Source organism: Malurus melanocephalus, unplaced genomic scaffold, assembly GCF_030028575.1.
Source record: "Malurus melanocephalus ecotype Western Australia unplaced genomic scaffold, MMel_1.1 scaffold_618, whole genome shotgun sequence".
Classification (NCBI taxonomy): Eukaryota; Metazoa; Chordata; class Aves; order Passeriformes; family Maluridae; genus Malurus; species Malurus melanocephalus.
In genome coordinates this window covers 174,851-193,153 of record NW_026623850.1, presented here as the reverse complement: position 1 = coordinate 193,153, position 18,303 = coordinate 174,851, and the positions used below count along the sequence as shown (strand labels likewise).

The 18,303-nt window shown below is 38.1% G+C and overlaps 1 protein-coding gene across 1 annotated transcript in view; it reads right to left on the bottom strand.

The window, feature by feature from the left end:
• Positions 1-18,303, bottom strand: part of SMS (spermine synthase) — a 42,496-nt gene that overhangs the window by 21,748 nt on the left and 2,445 nt on the right. The window contains exon 2 of the mRNA XM_057383266.1: positions 6,628-6,748. Within this exon, the coding sequence (XP_057239249.1) occupies positions 6,628-6,748 (121 nt within the window). The remainder of the gene's footprint in view (positions 1-6,627; positions 6,749-18,303) is intronic.

Here is an 18,303-nt window from a genome sequence, read left to right as displayed (position 1 = left end):
ATTCACAGTGAAAAGGGTAAAGTCCACAGGCCCTCAGMGGGCAATACAGACAGAAATACATATATGTGATTCATAAGATAGCTCTATAATTCCCTGAAAACTGGCAAAATGTCAGAAATACTTTCACTGYTAGAAAAGCTTTTTATCAGTTTATTTTCATATTCCAGGAGTTGTTGTTGGCACAAAAAAAGCAACAGATTGATTGTCCCATGATTTGAGCTGCCTTTTAAATTAATTTCAAACAAAAATCAAGTACTGTCATACAATTTGACAGCTCACATCTTCAGTTCTCTTGTGACTCCTTGAGAGGATCAGTATGGGATGTTCCTGCCTCTGCTCTGAGGTAAGAGACAAGGAGAAGCAGAGGAAAGTTGCTCTGAAAGTACAACCATACAACTTCAGATTCACAAATTATATGACAGCATCAGAATACAGAGATAATAGCACTGCAGACCATCATTTATTTCATGCAATTGCCACCTCTACCAGAACAGAAGGGTCCTGACATCTGGGGCAACRGGGAAGAGATGAAAGGCAAGCAGCAGGCTGGAGCAGAGTAGTGGGACAAAAATGCAAGTTCCAAGTTTCTGGCTGATATTTTCAGTTAATTTACAGTAAAAAAAAAAAAAACAAAAAAAAAAAAAAAAACCAAAAAAAAAGAAAAACCTTGAATTAAATTCAAAATTCTCAATAGTAATATAGTTCCAGGTTGGTTATACCTTAAAAAAAAAAAAAAAAAACCAAAAAAAAAGAAAAACCTTGAATTAAATTCAAAATTCTCAATAGTAATATAGTTCCAGGTTGGTTATACCTTGGTTATACACCTCCTGAATGAAAACAGACAGCTAAAATAAACCAAAATGCTTGTAAAGATATAATCATGCAGCCAACAGTACAAGTGAAGTGAACAGACCAGTACTGAGTAGTTTTTAAGCAGTAGTGGTGGGCTAAAGATGAACCCACAATAGACTTTTAGCTTTTATCAGCAGACAGCAAAGGCTATGCTGGCTGCTGTCACTTCACATTTATCTGCTTGGCAGAATATATGTGAATATAGGTTTTTAGAAGCAGCAGCTCTTTTAATATGTGGAAGAGGGTTCTTAAAAACAGTAATAGACTCCATTTTCTACCTATGAAAATAGAGGAAAGATTACTCTGGAATCCAAATGAGGGGAAAAATAAAGTTTTCTTCAAAAGTCTCCCATCCTGCCTCTTGTCTTTTTGAAAAATATAATTGCTGTTTTAAAAATTTACCACCTGCCACACTTTCATAAAAGTAGTGAGAAAAAAAAAGTCTATTTGGCAAGGAAATCTGCACCTGAAAAGCAGACCCCACTGTAACAAAGCTCCACATGTTGCAGCACCTGTATACCTGTCCCATCTTCCAAGGCAGGATTCAAGCTTTTTGTGCTTGTAGGCGAACAAGTGTCAACTACAGAAACAACTCTATGGAGTGCTGCATCTTACCACCTGAACATCAAGAAACAAATAATTCCAAACTGCACAAATCAAAAAGTAACTGCTGGARACAGAAGAGAAGTAGGAAGCAGAGATCAGAATCTTCTACCCCAAAATGTGTATCATCCTACTTTAGTTACTTGTACTGTCAAGGAACGTTGTAATCCCATGTATCCAAGAAAGGATTTCCCACCCCACCTGGATAGATAGGTACCTACACACTCATCTTTACCCATCAAAGCTCTTATCTGCTGATTAACATTGAGTCACTATAAAACAGAATAGTTTAAGTATTTAAAAACCAGTTTGCCACTAATAGGATAACCTGTTAAACTACCCAATGAGGGAGGAAATAATAATCTGCTTATACCAGGAAAATATAAAATTTTTAAAAGTGGCACAATATTTTTCAATTAAACATATTTTTTTTATGTCTTCTTCACCTTAATTACAAAGTACTTGAGGTACCGTAAGCAATTAGGCAATCACATTTCTTCATTATACCATTTGTCCAGTTCTGTTTTTACASAATAAGAAAATTAAACCAGTGAAAGCCACCACAGTAGCTGGTGCTACCACTGATTCCTACCAACTGCTTCCTATYCTTCACTCTGGGTAACTCCACAGGCAACTACAACATTTTAGCCTGAAACAAAGAGCTGAGGAATGTTCATCCTGCTCCTTTAAAATATGCTGACTAGGATACAGAGTGGTTAGCAAAAGACTAACACAGAAAAGAAAAAAGTAAACACATTCCTCTCCTCCCTTCACAGTGTTAATGTATTCATCATCACCTCTGTGACATATAAACTAAATTCAGCTGGGTAAAGCTTGCACTGCTGTCAACAGTGAAATTAAATGCCAGTAGGATTATMCTTCTCTAAACAAGAATTCAGACACAGAAGTTAAAAACGGGTATGTGTATAGGGAGGAAAAAATTTTTCTAAAAGACAATCTTCTACTGAAGAAACAACGACTCAAGTTTCAGGTTTTGACGGGTTTTGAAGAACTTGCAGATAGAACATGACAAAAGAGAGTTCCTAGTTGCACAAAAAAAAAAAAAAACCAGCACAGCTCTATGCAGTATAAGACTATTTGCTCACAAGCAGTAATGACATTAAAATAAAGTATTAGTTGAGAAGATACCAATCTCCAAATCTTAGCTTTCCTTAACCTAGATTTAACAACTGTTCTCAATCATTTGCAATATGCTGGGCACTATGACTGTACAAAGTAATATATCCATTAAATGAGATAAAAACTTGACATTTTAACCCAACTTTTAACTGTTTTAAAGCATTTTAACAGTTTTTTTTAAACTGTTTTAACTTTTTTTAACTCAACTTTTTAACCCAACTTTTAACTGTCTAGTCTAATTAAATGTCACTTAGATAGTGACATTTCAGTAAAAGCATGGTGCATATGGTAACCCTAAAAACATTCTGGAAGCAATCTGAAAACACACCTCAGAAAAATGAGACCCCAAAACTCAGAGCTCCACTTTGGCACATGCTACTACTTCCCAAAAAGTGTTTGGGCAAGGGGGCTGGCAAAGCAGAAAGGAGTGCATCCATCCCCACCATTTCAGAGGAGAACTTAGGTGGCTCMAGTGAGTCATTTCCTGCCCCACTCTAGAGCCTTGTGTTGACAACCCCATTAAATAAATGTTTTCAGCTGAACCTCCCTCAATTAGGTTCTTTGTCAGAACAAATGACAAAGTAAATGGACCAGGTAGAGTTKCCACATATGACTTTTGCTTGCTTAGCTTTAGACAAAGAAGAATGGGGATCTGTTGCTTTGGTAATGACAACAGGAAAGCATGACTTAATCCCCAAATCAGCTCCAATTCGTTCAACCAGCACAGCCCTCCATGGGGCTGTTCACAATATCTTTATCAAAGACAAACTTTTGTCAACAGCACTGCCCACAAATCCAGTCTGCAGCATGGGGCACCCTGCAGGCCATTGGGTTATCTCAGCAAACTTTGGAGTGTAGACACTGTTTAGCAACATAGTAATATCTCAAATATTTTTCCCAGGGATTAGTATCCAGCTTGTTACATCAACTGCACATTTGTCTTGAAATAGCACAGTCACCTTTGGCTGGGTAACAACGCATTTGTGTGCAGATGCTCAGAGAAATCCTTACCCACTCCATCCCTCATCTTAGGGAACTTGTGACAAGTTACAGCCATCCTTTCAATGGATGCTGCTGGAAATGAAGCACTCTGTTTTGCACGGAAAAGAGAGGAAAAATCTGTATGCCCCAGCTAATTTCTTCTTAATCATGTCAGGTAATATTTTCATATTAATGAAAAATATATGATATTTTAGTGCACTAAGAAAAAGTGCAGTCAAACTCGCTGGCATTAAAATAAAGCCTATTCAGTTAGAATGAAATCCTCCACAAGCTCATCAGTTCATTCTTACAACTTGTGAAATGTGTTTGTTTTGCAAGGTTTTTAAACTGTCTAGTCTGTTGGGTTTTATGGGTTTACAACCTCATTTGTTTAAGTTAACTGAAACCACATCAAACAGAAATACAAGCAAACTACACTAACAGAAATATACTAAATAAGGCTACCTTTAAAAAAGTATACAGACTTTCTACAACCAGAGGTAACAAAACAGCTGAGATCCCAAAAATCACAGAGAATTCTCCTGCACGTGTTCCCTAATGGAGCTGGCAAAGTACAGAAAATACTGTAACTCCAGACAGCAAGTCATCGAACTAAAGTGAGCAATTTTCAAGAAAGATCAATCCAGTATGCACTGGAGTTCAAATAGCAATGAATATACCAAGAGAGCAATAAATGTAAATTAATAAAGAATGGTTAACACTGCATCATTAAAAAAAAATAGGCACTTGCAAAGTCAACAATCTCCTCTTCACGTTCAGCTCTTCCACACACTCTTATTCTCCAATCTTCAGTTTTGCAGCTGTATTACAAACTGCCAATCTTTAATGTATTTAGTATGCTCTCCTGGCTAGAAGCTCAACAATAAACAGTGGTTGGAGATATACAGAACCACAACTTAACACAACAAACCCTCCCTTCATTCCCTGCAGGAAGGCCAGTAGGCAACTTTGCCATCTTCCCACAGAATTAAGAATATTTGAACTATTGCCTTATACAACTTAAGCTGTATTTAGCTGCATAATAAAAAGCTAGACTATTACATGTGTCATGCTGCTGGAAAGCACATGGTTACCAACAGTAAAACACACAGGAAACAATACATTTAGAAATCTGTGCCAACACTCAGCAACTGCTGAAGCTCATCTATGACACACAGCTTTCAGAAAACAGCATGGTGTGGGAGGGTAATGGGGAGAATAGGATGCTATGTGAGGATAGAACAGCTGCTCATAGATGAAAAACATCTAAAAAAACTGAGCAGAGGTGTATTTTATTAGAGTTTTCCAATATATGAATGGTCAAGCCTATACCTGAAGCAACAGGATACCCATCCAGTGCACAGGTTTCACAGGAATTCCTCCCCACATCTCCTACACAGAGAAATCATCTTTTACACCATATTTTCCCTTCACACTAGCATTCACTAGTATTATACTCCAGCACTTGAGAAAGACAATGAAACTTGCATCAACAAGTATTTACAGCTGCTAAGTTCTTTAAAAAAAAATCTATATTTTAAAATATCCGACTAGATTGCTCTTGTTACACTTCCTCAGATATGCTTCCAGTTTACTTATCTCCTGGAAAAATTAAGCAACCAAAGATTGTCTTCTAGGAAGTTCCTTGAATAGATCAAAAGACAGGCAATTTAACTCTGAAACTGCTCCYTTAGAAGAGGCTGTCATCTTAAGAGGAATAATCAGATGAGTTTGCAMAGAGAAAACTCAATTTGAGAATTCACATCTTATGTTGCTCTCAAACCCAAGGAAATGCAGGAGAGTAACGTGAGGCCATGTAATAAAATAAACCTTTTCATCTTCCAACTTTTTACTTTTAGGTGTAATATCTTTGAATTCTTCACAATTTGTAGAACTTTGATATTATCCTTTTAGGAGAATTACATAAAAGTTTAACTCAGTAGGGAGGAAGGCTAGAACCAGAGTAGTAAGTTAACAACTTTGCTATCTTTTCACTGACCTCAAAGACAAAAGGCTACCAGAACTGGAATCTTGATGAAATTATTCAGAAATACAAAAGCACATGTAACTAAAGACAGAATAAACAAGGCTGTACAAAAGCAAGATACAAGTAACAGGATTTTCTAGGCAGATCAAGTATAAAAAACAAATAATTTTGAGCAGAAAGGACCAGCACCACATTCAAGAAGATAACTGAAAATATACTACAAACTTCATGGAGCACAGTTGAGAATGATGAGCATAGAATTACTCATATCCACTTGCTTGTTACCTTAGTTTGGGTCCCAAGAAATTCCCCACAAAAAAATCCCAATCAAACAAACAAAAAAAAAACCTACCAAACAAATCCAACTAGCAAAAACCACAAAACAAGCAACCCCAAAAGCAGCATCTGCCACAATGATGTCAAGAACAGGTAATTGAATAGCTGTAAAGAAATTAAGTGCMATAAAATCATGGTAGTTACTTATAAATAGACCAGATTAATGTATACTATAATCAACAAACCCTGACACTGTAAAGCAGCATCAGGAAATKAAGTGAATGTAGTTTTGTTTATCAGTTTGTCCCAGCAGACTCAGCTTTTGTGTCACTAATGACACCARCCACCCTTATCATGTTTTTAATTACTTCAGAAGCTGCTCTTTGAGCATTTGAAGCATAAAACAGTGCTCCAATACAGACAGAGACACAAAGCTGTCAWTGTTCACATGCTAAGRTTAGACTCCAACATGTTTAGACATWTTTAATGCTCARAGAAATTAAAAATACATTGAACTGACTTGAGCTGTCCTGCATCTGGAAGGACAGTGAGACCAAAGCACCATTCTATGGTACAGACCAGACTGACCAGTTCAACCTTCTGGTATCCAAACTGCAAGATGACATAGTTCAGATTATAAACAGTATTCTGCTTTATCACAGCTACTTCAYACACAAGGCTGATAAAAGGATAGCTTGCCYTTTCAACAGCACAGGAGATACAGGRAKAAATAAATGTTTTAAGGAAGAACAGTGGGAACATAATCTAGAGGAAGAAAATCCACTCACCTGCCATTTTTTTTGATGTAGGTTACTAAATAACCATGGTCTTCCCAGTTATGAACTGTTTCTGTCATTCCCTGCTCCTGAAAAATGGGCTGTAGAGCTTTAAGAACGGCATTACAATCAGCTGCAAGATTAAGAGASAAAAAAAATAATCAGTGAGGATTTTCCAATCAAGTTACTTCAGCCTGTTTTTAAAGGCTGAAAAGTTTTTCCTGGCAGCCTGGATTAATTTTTCTTTAAATATCATTTGAACAATTTTTCATGCATCTTCTCTTCTCCCCATCCTCATCTCCCCAAAGATATTTCTCAGCGCATGGTTATCCAAACCATTTGCTTTAAAATCAATTTTCACATCTGAGTAAAAACAGTTATCTACTATGGATGTAATGAGAGTATTTTTATTATTGCTACTCTTGGTCACCTACTGTATCACAATCCACACAAGTCTTTACCCACATAATTACTTTTAAAATTRCTTAACATGCAAATAGCAATCCCAAAAAGAAAGCACAGCGCTGACAAACAAAAAAAAATGTTAAGCTGTGGTACTGGGAAACAACACATTGAAGATTRATCTATCCACTCTCCCCATACACAAACATCATTTTCAAACATCTCAATCAAAGCAAGGCCCCAGCTGAAATCTTCAAGATGCTATGGAAAAGATCTCTCAGAATAAAACACAAAAATTCACATGGAAATAATTGAAGTTCGTCTGGCACAACTACCTTTAAAAGCAAGGTGATGATTTGTCCATAAAGGTGTTTCTTCAATCAGAATATGCTGAGTTCAGAACCCTCAAGTTTGCTATAAAATTTTGTGGAGTTTTGTTACCCACAACATACTTTTAATGAATTGTTTTTGCTTCTTCAAACTAATGTATCAAAAACAAGTCACAAGTTTTGCCCATTTATATTATTTTGCAATTGATGCAGTGAATTAGTGGAAGATGCTCCTAAAGCTGCACTTAGCAGAACGAAACAAAATCAGAAAGACTATCATAGCACCATTTCTGCTTTACAAAACTCAGAACTAAGCCACTATGGTCATGCATTATGTCAACCAAGATTTAGAGTCACTCTACCAGAGAAATCACCTGGCACAGCCACATTATGGAGGCACAGCTTACAAAYAAATGCTTCAGCACAGACACATTCTTCCCCATCATGACTTTATTAAATAGGTATTCCCACAGCAATTTTGTTTTGCCTCCTGCTCCCAAAAYGAATATACATTGGAAATCAGTAAATGTAGCCTGCAGACATAATCAGCAATAGTTTCCAGGACAAAACAATTGTACAAGCTACAAAGAACAGAAAAGAAATCCATACCAAATAAATCAAAGTTCAGCTCATCTATCATCTCTATGCAACTCCACAGTAGGCTAAGCTAAAAATCTGATTACTTGAAACTTGTTTGCCCATCTAGACACCCTGGACTCAATTACCCCTGAATGTTTTAACAAGTCAAACTGAAGTAACTGATAGAATGTTTACTKTTCTTCAAACACAACATAAAAAGCAAGCCAATTCCCCAAAAGCCAAGGATATTTAATAAAAGTTGAAAGGTTTGCTTATTGCTTATACTATCTGATCTTGATGCATGTTTTGAGATAGAGGGTGAAAAATAAATCTACATCCCAATCATTAACTCCATGTTGCAAACTAAAGGAAAATAGAACCAACAAAACTAAATTGTTAGATCACAGTGAATTATTTAACTGCTGGATCCTTCTTAGCAGCACCACTGATAAAACACCAAAGTCCACTACTGCCATGAAACTTTTCTGTCCCATAACTCCCTAAGATTTCAGGATTCCTATCCAGTGTCAGGTTCTACCATGGCACATGAAATAATGAAAGCTCAGAGTACAGCTTGTCTGCCCAGTAACCATGGTTACAGCAGCAATAAGTGGGCCAACAATCAAACCAATAAGTTTTTCAGGCATCAAAAGRATAGATAAATGGGGCCATAACTACAAGCCACAGTTCTTCAATTGGTTCTAATCTCTGCAGCCTTGCACTGGAGAGGGAACATGGAAACTCTCACTTTAAACTTGCAGCTTCTGGCAGGCAACAGCAGTTTYTGGAAAAGGTTGGAGCAGCTGCTCCAAGGCCAGGACATTTAAAAAGATTTGTCACTTCAGACAAGTGGTCTCCACTTCTTCAGCAGCATTTGCTTCCTTGCCCAACTCCTTTACCTTCTCCATCTTTTTCAAAACAAATGCCCATTTCCATCCTTTACTTCTTAAGTCACCAGGACAAAAACATCAAAGAACACTGTTTCCTAATGCAYGCCATACCCTCCCAGGGCCAAGAGTAAAATGACATGAAACCCAAATGGAACTATTGTCCAACCAACCCCCAAACCACTTCACCTCTGCAGCTCCTGTGAATGATKGTGAACAGACTGAAAGAACTGAAGTGCTTATACCACATTTAGCCTGTTTTCAACAGCTTCAAGGAATCCTGCTAGGTGCACYCTGGCACACACCACAGGACAAATCATCACTGATATTTCTCTGCTCTGTGAACATACCAACCCCCCACATACCATTTATCTCTAAGCAAGAGTTCTTTGCTAAGAACCTAGGCACAAGCTTGATTCAGCTCTTCCTATTATGCTTTTAATTTTAGGAAATTAAAACGACAACATGCTCTTTCATCAGGTACCCTTTTTAGTTATACCACACAAGATTTGCCTTGGAGGCCTAATTAATTCTCCAAAGTTGGAGATCCCTTTATAAAATGTTTGAGGCATAAGTGGTTGCTTGAAGGCATCAGGAAGTTTCAGCAATCTCAAGATCTCTCACCCAAATCCACTTGTCACCACCCTACTCCAAGCTTAGATATGCTCTATCAAGCACTGATAAGCAAAAAGGACAATGATTAGAACAATAGGAACATCTTTGAATCTACATCTAAACGTTTATTCAAGTAGTCATTACTTTTTTTTTTTTTGTTATTTAGGAACAAAGGAAACAAACTCTATAAAATACTGGTTTAGGCATTTGGTAACTATTTGTGAAAGGAAGGAAAAATGCCCACAGTTTCAATCTCAAAGAACAGGAACAAAACCCACTGTGTATAGGATTTGAGATTTCTCTATTTCTCAGGAGAGTTAAATGCCCATTTTAGCCAGAAAGTTTTTSAACTCCAGCACATCTGAAGAGAAAATTTGCAGAAGTTGCAGATATTCCCCTGAAATTTGAGCAGCAAAGCAGTCAGTACTTGACAGCAATCTGTGAACAGGAGAGCAAAGTSCAGTCACCTTAAGCATCAAGTCTGGCCTCATACATAACACTGGCTAATTCCACCCACATACTTGAGCTCAGTGTTGAAGTGATCTGCTATTGAGCCAGACTATCTCTAAAAAWATTCTGCTTTAAGACTTCTTCATGCCCTATGATTAACAAAACCTTATAATAAGCTATGGGAACAGATTAGTTCTCATTTGAAAATATTCACCCCATTTCCAACTTCAAATTTTTCTTACCCTGATTTTAAATAATTTCTTCTGACAAGTGAGAATATTGATGCATTTTTCTCTTGGTTACTAAATATTCAATAGAGAAAGGTGAAGGAGACTGATCAAATTAAGTGCTTCATTAAGAATACATTAAAGAGTTAGCATACATAAGGAATCATGATGCAGAATGTGCCAATAGTAAACAACAACCTGAACTGCTGGCATATTGTTTCAGTTCAGAGCTATTGAAATTGTTTCAACGTAACAAATCCTTGTGTTTTGCAAGTTTGATATCCTTGCACACAGGCACTCTCTCAACTCCAATTCTTCAAAAATCTTACAGGAAATACAGAATAGGGTGGGAAAGCACCACATACAAGTGAGGAAGGGAACACAACTGATAGAAGAAATTCAATTCTAGACAGTTAAACTGGTGACCCCTCCACCACCACCACTTACTGGAAATAGCATCCTCAGAAGCATAGRTGTACAAGGGATCTCTCATTCACAGACTAATCCAAGGCATTTTTCCAATGCCAATACTGTATGTTAATCTCAACAATAAAAATACAGCAGAATTAAGAGATGTGCTGCAGAAACATTTAGTGAGCAAATTGTTCATAAATTTTAAAAAACAGAGCCAAGGAGAAGCTTCAGGCTTCTATGTATTTTCCATGTCCTATGGGTTGCTTTAGCACTAGAGAAAACAGAAATAATTAAAAAAAAAAGCTAAAAGTCATAATAGTTTATGGAAAGTCAACAGCCATCTCCTCTTCCTAGGTCCCATTCTCCACTGTATGAGAGGATAGAGCAGTACAAAAGAACTTGCAGATAACTTAGTTATCAACTCCTGCATTGCAATCTTTTTCTTAAAACCTGACAACTTAAGAAATGTACTCCTTTTGTCCTAGTTAAAAGCATTCGCCTGCATGGAAAATGAGTGAGCAGAGCACACTGGTGTTTGGAACAGGCTGTCTCCAGAAGTTTGCATAGCGATATCACAGGAACAACTAAAGTCAGAATGCCACCAGTTGCCTAAACTGGGCCTTGTCCTCCAAMCACAAAAAATTGTTGCTGACCAGAACAAAGCAGCTTTTTCCTGACATGCTACATGCACAAATAAAAACCTGGCATKAGCAACACACCTACTGACTATTAAGATTCTCTTTTGTCCTTGCCAGCGCTGCAAAAGCAGAAAACAGCAGGATGCAGAAAACTGTACCAGAATTATTCCTTTCAATCAATATGCACCAGTAGGGATCATCCTCATGTTAACTTGGAAGTTAACAAGTGGGAATAGTCATCTACTACACATTCATCCATGAGAAAGCAGGTTTAGGCCTTGCTGTTGTGCCTTAAGAATTAATAAAATTCTAGTTACTGGACTACAATATTAAAAGCATCCTATTATCAAATTGCAGAATAACTGTACCATCACAACTCCCAAGTACCACCAGTAAGCATATAAACAGACTAAGACTAATCTGAAACAGCATTATACACAAGAGCCATGACCAACTACAAAGTCAACTATATGATATGCCTTATCATCTGAAATTCATTGCATGAGAAAATAGGTTTGGCACCAAATCCCAGTASCAATGATGTAGCAAAATTCTTTTATTGGTAGCAATATTCCCCTTCCATCTAGTCTTTTAGACAAGAACYTCTTTTTGAAAAGGTTAAATGGTGAACTTATGCTACAAGGATAGATAATGCAGTTACAAGAATAATTTCAGCACTTCCAATCGCAAAACACCACAACATGGAGTTTAATCTGGGAGAGCAGAACATAAGGTTTACTAAACTACACCACAGCATTCCCAATCTTTATCTGGATCCCTTGAATTTTCAAACACATTTAAATGAAGACAAAGATTGCTAGGAAGGTTGTGTAGCATGTGCTCATGTTTTCATGTAAAGCTGGTCACTAAGTCAATGTGTTGCCTAAACAAATAATTTTGTTGTTTGCATAAAACACAAGCACATTGCACATGAACTTAGGTAAGCTAACAAAATCTTTTCTAGCACAAATGAAGACCTGTCACTGCMATATACATATTGAAAGAACCAGAAGAAAGCACTTACTGCCAATTCAGAGCTCATTCATAGTTGGAAGACCAATTTAACATTAGTTTGAATGTGAAAGCACTTATTAATAAATTTTATAACCAGAGGCCCTTTCCCCCACCATCAACCCACAGACTGACTTCCTTATTAATATACTGGTCACTTCTGGGATAAAATTCAGAGCCTTTCTAACAGCATTTTGTATATTAGGACCACTCAGGATGGATAAATCCTACTGASCAGCTGAGCCATCTCTCTGGGGGATTGTTAACATCTACTGCCACACACTTTGTGCAGATTATTTTAAGTCATGCACACTGACTSAAAGAAGGCTTCAAATTGATCACTTAAGTGAAGCAGCTCACCTTTGTTATTCAACTTTTTACCAGTAGTAGAGGGAAAAATATCTACTGGTCTCCAAAATTCCAGCACACAGAATTTGTACCTGTGTGTTGGAAAGGCACACTGGCCAGAGATCAGGAYAACAACAGATACACAGACCTGTGCATTACACCATGGTCCTGCAACTACTGCAGCAGCCAGCAGGCATCCTTCACAAAAGTCTCTCTGAAAATCTGTACCACTGCAAACAGAGGCAGTTACCATCAGAAGAGCTCTATTATTAGAATAATTAATAAAATACTCAGAGACATGAAAATAAACACTGTAACAGTGGCTAACTACAGCAGAGCCAGTAAAGTTAAGGTAAAAAAACCTGCAGCACATCTGAAACTGAAACTCCCCGACAGAATGAAGACAAAGGATCACCWTCCAGAATCTATCTTGATTTTATTCACAGAAGTATTTGATCATCATCTTACATAACTGAGGAGTTACTTGGGAAATTAAGCACTACAAGCACAGTTCTTGCTTGATTACTGCACAAATACAGGGTCCCTCTGCTTGTGGATTCATTGATATCTGAAGGCTCACTCCCAATGATTCCTGCAGCACAAAGTATTATGGAAAATTAAAAAGAACCCATCACAGGGACCTGTGAGAGGAGTTTTCCCGTGTTAGATTTTGGCAAAATTTTAGAAGGCACTCATTGCTACAGGAAGCACATTAGGGACTATCTTTTCAATTGCTATTAGAGTCTGCCTGATTCACTCTGACATTTACACATTATTTCTTTCSGCATTTTTGATAAAATATATGCTTTAAAAAGYAGCTTTCCTATACCTGGAATCTAAYTGCAGCCAGYYATGATACAGCATCCTACTACAGTTAACTTTTACAATGCCCATTTTCTGGAAATGTGCAAAACAGATCAGATAAAGCAATTCTCTGGTAACTCCTAATAAAACCCAAAACACCTTAGGCCTCCACTTGAGYCTTAATATCAACAAATGTGGTTTCAATGCCTCAACAAACTTCATTTTTCTCCCAGCAACATACAACTGAAGTCCATCAACTGGTATACAGAGATAAGGTTTCAAATGTGACCAAGAACCTGTTGAAATACCTGTAGCACGTCCACCAAAAAGCCTGTAAAAGAGAAAAGACACTTGGTAACAGAACTTCAATATGTCCAAATAACTCTTGTTATATGCACTTGTCCTACCTGTTTTCCTCTCCTTTCAAAGATTTTGATATTTAAAAAGCATGGTCAGAGAAATTTATCTGAAATGGGAAATTCTAATGTGTCAAAAGCAGTCTTCATTTCCTGCAGGAATTTGCTCTACAGCCTCAAACCATACCTTCATGAAAAATAACTCCCACATGGTTAGCCTTAACCTTTGCAGGTGACAGTTCCTTCGTGTCTGAGCAAGCAGCAATTGAGAACTTGACATCATACTGGAAAATCAGATAATTGTATTTTCAGAGTTCCAGTCATAAAGCATTATAATCTTCAAAACTAGAAACCAAAAAAAAAGCAGGGAATGAATTCATAGCAGTCCTTACTGCTAAAAATGGAAAGCTATTAATTCTTGTATTAACACCTCCTGACAAGCCCCATTTGTGTTCTGACACTCAGCAGGCCAGTTCTCAGTCCAGGCCTGTCAGAACTAGAACATGGAAACCTGCTCAAAACAGCCCAGACAAAAGCACAACCTGAGCCCACACCACTCAAGGATGCTGCTAATGCAGCCCAACCAAAACAAACCCATTCCTGAGCTGCAGCTACAAACACACCTTTAGCCAAGGTTGATAACACAGTTGCAAGCTCCAGAGACATTTGAGCCTTGTTTAATCCTTATTTACATGGTCTTCACATACAGATCATAGCTAAGTAGTCAGCAAATTTTGCTTACATACCATAAATCAAGAAGGTAAAGAGATAAGCCTAACATCTGCATATTATCACTGCAATCTGATGTTTCAGCACTTCAGACAATCCAGTGCTTGACAGAATCAGTCAAATTTACCTATAAGGATCAGAGGTGCCATTCCCTCTCACAAGAAGTTCAAATACACTTAATGGATTTTGACAGCTAAACGCAGCTAGCTCCAAAAGCAGAATCCATCTCATAACAAAAACAAAGTCCTAGCATCTGTAGTACAGGGAGGCAACCCACCACAGATAAATTAAAAATAACTCTCTACATAAGTAAGTGCTCGAAGTTTTGTTGATGAATTTMATTTATAACCTTAGGCTCAAATTAATAATGAACTTCACAGTTTCTTGYTCCTTCAAGCACAAGATTGACTTACTTGAGAAAGAAACCACAAGTTTTCAAGAAGAATATCAGGTTTTCAATGCCAATCATCTCTTCCTRAATTCTGTCATTTCCACACTTAATATGGGATATACAATGATTCAACAGCTAGAATTGCTGATTATCTGCTAAATAAACCAAACCAGCACCAGTTCCAAATTGTCTTTACTAAGGCAAGACACAGCTCACAACATGAAACAACTGAACTCACGCAGCATTTTCCCAGGTAGAAATTTAGGTAGARATTTCAGAGATGGTAGCAAGAAAGAGCCAATAGAGCACCCCCYTCCAGAATTTAGCTGTCTTAAACACTCTTCTTCCTGGGCAATTGTCCCTGCAGAAAGGCATTTTCTTAATTAGTTCTTAAAGTAAGGAAACTCMACAACAAGGCTTCAAAGAGCTGCAAAACTCAAAACCTTGTCAACTCTTCCCCCGCTTCAAAAGTTTAGACCAGAACAGCCAAAAATAAGCACATAAAACTGTGGTAGTGTTCTATGAAGAGCATTAAGGCTTCCAATCAAAACAAAAGCAAGAATGAAAGTATTATTTTAACTGCATGCAGTTCAAATATTTAACAATTTGTCAGCSTAAGTAARAACTTCARCACTGAAAGARTATTTAGCAGAGTAACTCAGAATATCTGATAACTAAAATCTTTTGCCCCCTRCACAGTGTCAGAATTGAGCAGTGGACCCAACCCTGCAGACCCGAACAGCTACAGCGGATGCTCAGCCCACAAAAGGTCATTCCCTTCCTTCTAGCTCCATAAAACATGAATGCAAGGAAAAGCAGATCACGTGCACACACACTATTACTTACCATTTTCTTAAAAATGTATTACCTTGCCTGCACTCAGTCCAACCACAGCTTTCTTGGAGTGTGTAATTCATCCATGAACTATTTGTTTTAGTAATCATGCCAGCTCAGGTAATCACTGCTCTCCTCCACCACCTCACCCATCTGTGCCCTGGCCATGAGGATTATGGGCACAACTGTTTGTGCCACTGTCCCATGAACTATATATAATGYCCCCAGCAATAATCCCAAACAGTAAACCTGGAGACAATTGAACTGATTTCCAACTAAYTTGCCTTTCAAAGTAACTTTCTGAAGAAAATAGAAGAACCCAAATCTCACAAGAGTCTCCATATTATCTCCACTCCCATGCTTGGAGAAACCTGAAGAACATTAATCAGTTCAATACTCAACAACCAAAAAAACTAAGCTTATATGACACGTTCATGCATGGAAGGAAACACTCCCATGTRCAAGCAGATTTACAACATACAGTAAATCCAAAATAAATTCTGTACAGGTATAAGGCATCAAGTATTCATAATTTCAATATTATTAAAGTATACTTTCATAATAAAGTCCTCAAACTAATAACTCAAGGAGTCTCAAATTAATCTCTCCTGACTAACAAAAAGACACAACTAAAGCTTTCTATGCCCCAATTAAGGAATGCCAGTGACCTGTGTCCATTTTCATAAATTTAAAAGTAGTCTCCTTATATTCTTTAAGTATAGGGAACACTATGCTGTTTGCCTGCTAAAGTTGTCTGTTTATTTCCAGAGTCATAGATAAGCAAAACACTTCTGCTCAAAGGGCTGAGTTCTACAGTTGCTAATTTAATCAGCTCTTCAAGAGACCCTGAATGTCAGGCTATGCTATTCAGCTATCAAAGATTCAAGCCTGCTTATATTTAACAGACTATTATTATWTCTAAAAAAATAGTGAGATAACCAATTAGAGGAGACAGTTATTAGGACATGCAAAAGACCTTTTTTCTTTTAACTAACATATAGATATTTGTTGTATATAAAAAAACTCATTGAAAAGTTTGAAAAAAACTGTCAGGGTTTGGAAGTACATGGCTTCATTGATCTCACGCAACCCCATTCCCAAGGCAGTATTGTCTTTCCCCATCTCAAACCAATACAAGAGAACCTGTTTGCTCTAACTGTTCAGACCCACACTTTTATTGACATTGCTGGCATTTCCAACAACCTTATGGAAGTGATGACTGCACACACTAAGAACTGGCTATATGAATTATCATTTTCAAGATCCTTGCTGAGTACATGTGAATAATGAAGAATGTTCATAGTCGAATACCCCAAGAAAACTGGACTGCCTGAAGACACCAGGGCTGTTACTGAAAGGGTTTGTCACATTCCAAGTAAGTCAGCAGTGAGAACAACACACCAGAAACTACACCACTCTGCAGCAAAAGCAGTTGCTAATAGCTGCACAAGTACTAACACATGACAAAATCCCATCTTGCTCATGCAGAGCTGTGTCCTGTAGACCAAGACAGCCTCCCTCCCTTACTCACAGAGAACCTCAGAAGACAGAGGATAAAGACAAGTCACACATACCAGAGAACAAAGCAATAAACAGATGCTAGAGATCTAGTAACATCTCAAATACTATCATCTCAGCCTTTATAATCATGTTCAGTCTTGATGGTAGACAATTACAATGAAGCCTTTGGATAGCAGTTATCTTAAAAGTGAACAGTGAGAAATATGACTGTCACACAAGTTGATTCTCAAATCCTTCCCCAGCATTACCATATACACTTACAGCAAGATGAACTGCAATGAAACAAACTGTTGTACAACCTTCCTACAGGAAGGTACAGATTGTCATTTATCTGAACTTCTGTAAAGCCTTTGACACAATGCYCCACAACATACTTCTCACTAAACTGGCAAGAGCTCGATTCAATAGGTGGGCTGTCTGGCACATAAGAAGGTGGTTGGACCATCACTGAGGCTCATGGCCAACAACCACATGTCCAGTGGACATCAGTGACAAGTGSTGSCCCTCAGRGGTCCATACTGGGACCAGTTGTTGAGTATCCTTATTAATSACATAGACAAAGGGAYTGAGGGCACCCTCAGCAAGTTTGYAGATGACACCAAGATGAGTGGTGTGGTTGCCACACCTGAAGGATGGGATGGCATGTCAGGAGACCTGGACAAGCTTGAGAAGTGGCCCATGGGAATCTCCTGAGGTTAAACAACACCGAGTACAAGGGGCTGCACCCAGGTCAGGGCAAGTCCTGGAATCAGCAAAGGCTGGGGACAAACAGAACAAGAGCAGCCCTGCSCAGAAAGGCCTGGGGGTGCTGGTGGGTGAGAGGCTGGACATGACACAGCAATGGGAATTTGCAGCACAGAAAACCAACTGTGTTGCAGGCTGCAACCAAAGCACCGTGGGCAGCAGGGTGAGGATGGGGAATCTGCCCCTCAGTTCCTCTCTGGTGAGACACTACCTCCAGAGGAGGTCACCAAGATGATCAGAGGGATGGAACACCTCTTCTACARGGAAAGGCTGAGAAAACTGGGATTGCTCAGTCTGAAAAAGAAAAAGTTTTGAGGTGAGCTAACCACAGTCTTCCCTGAAGGGGGCTTGGAAGAAAAACTGAGAGAGACTTTTTCAAAGGGGAATGGCTTCAAACTGAAAGACTAGG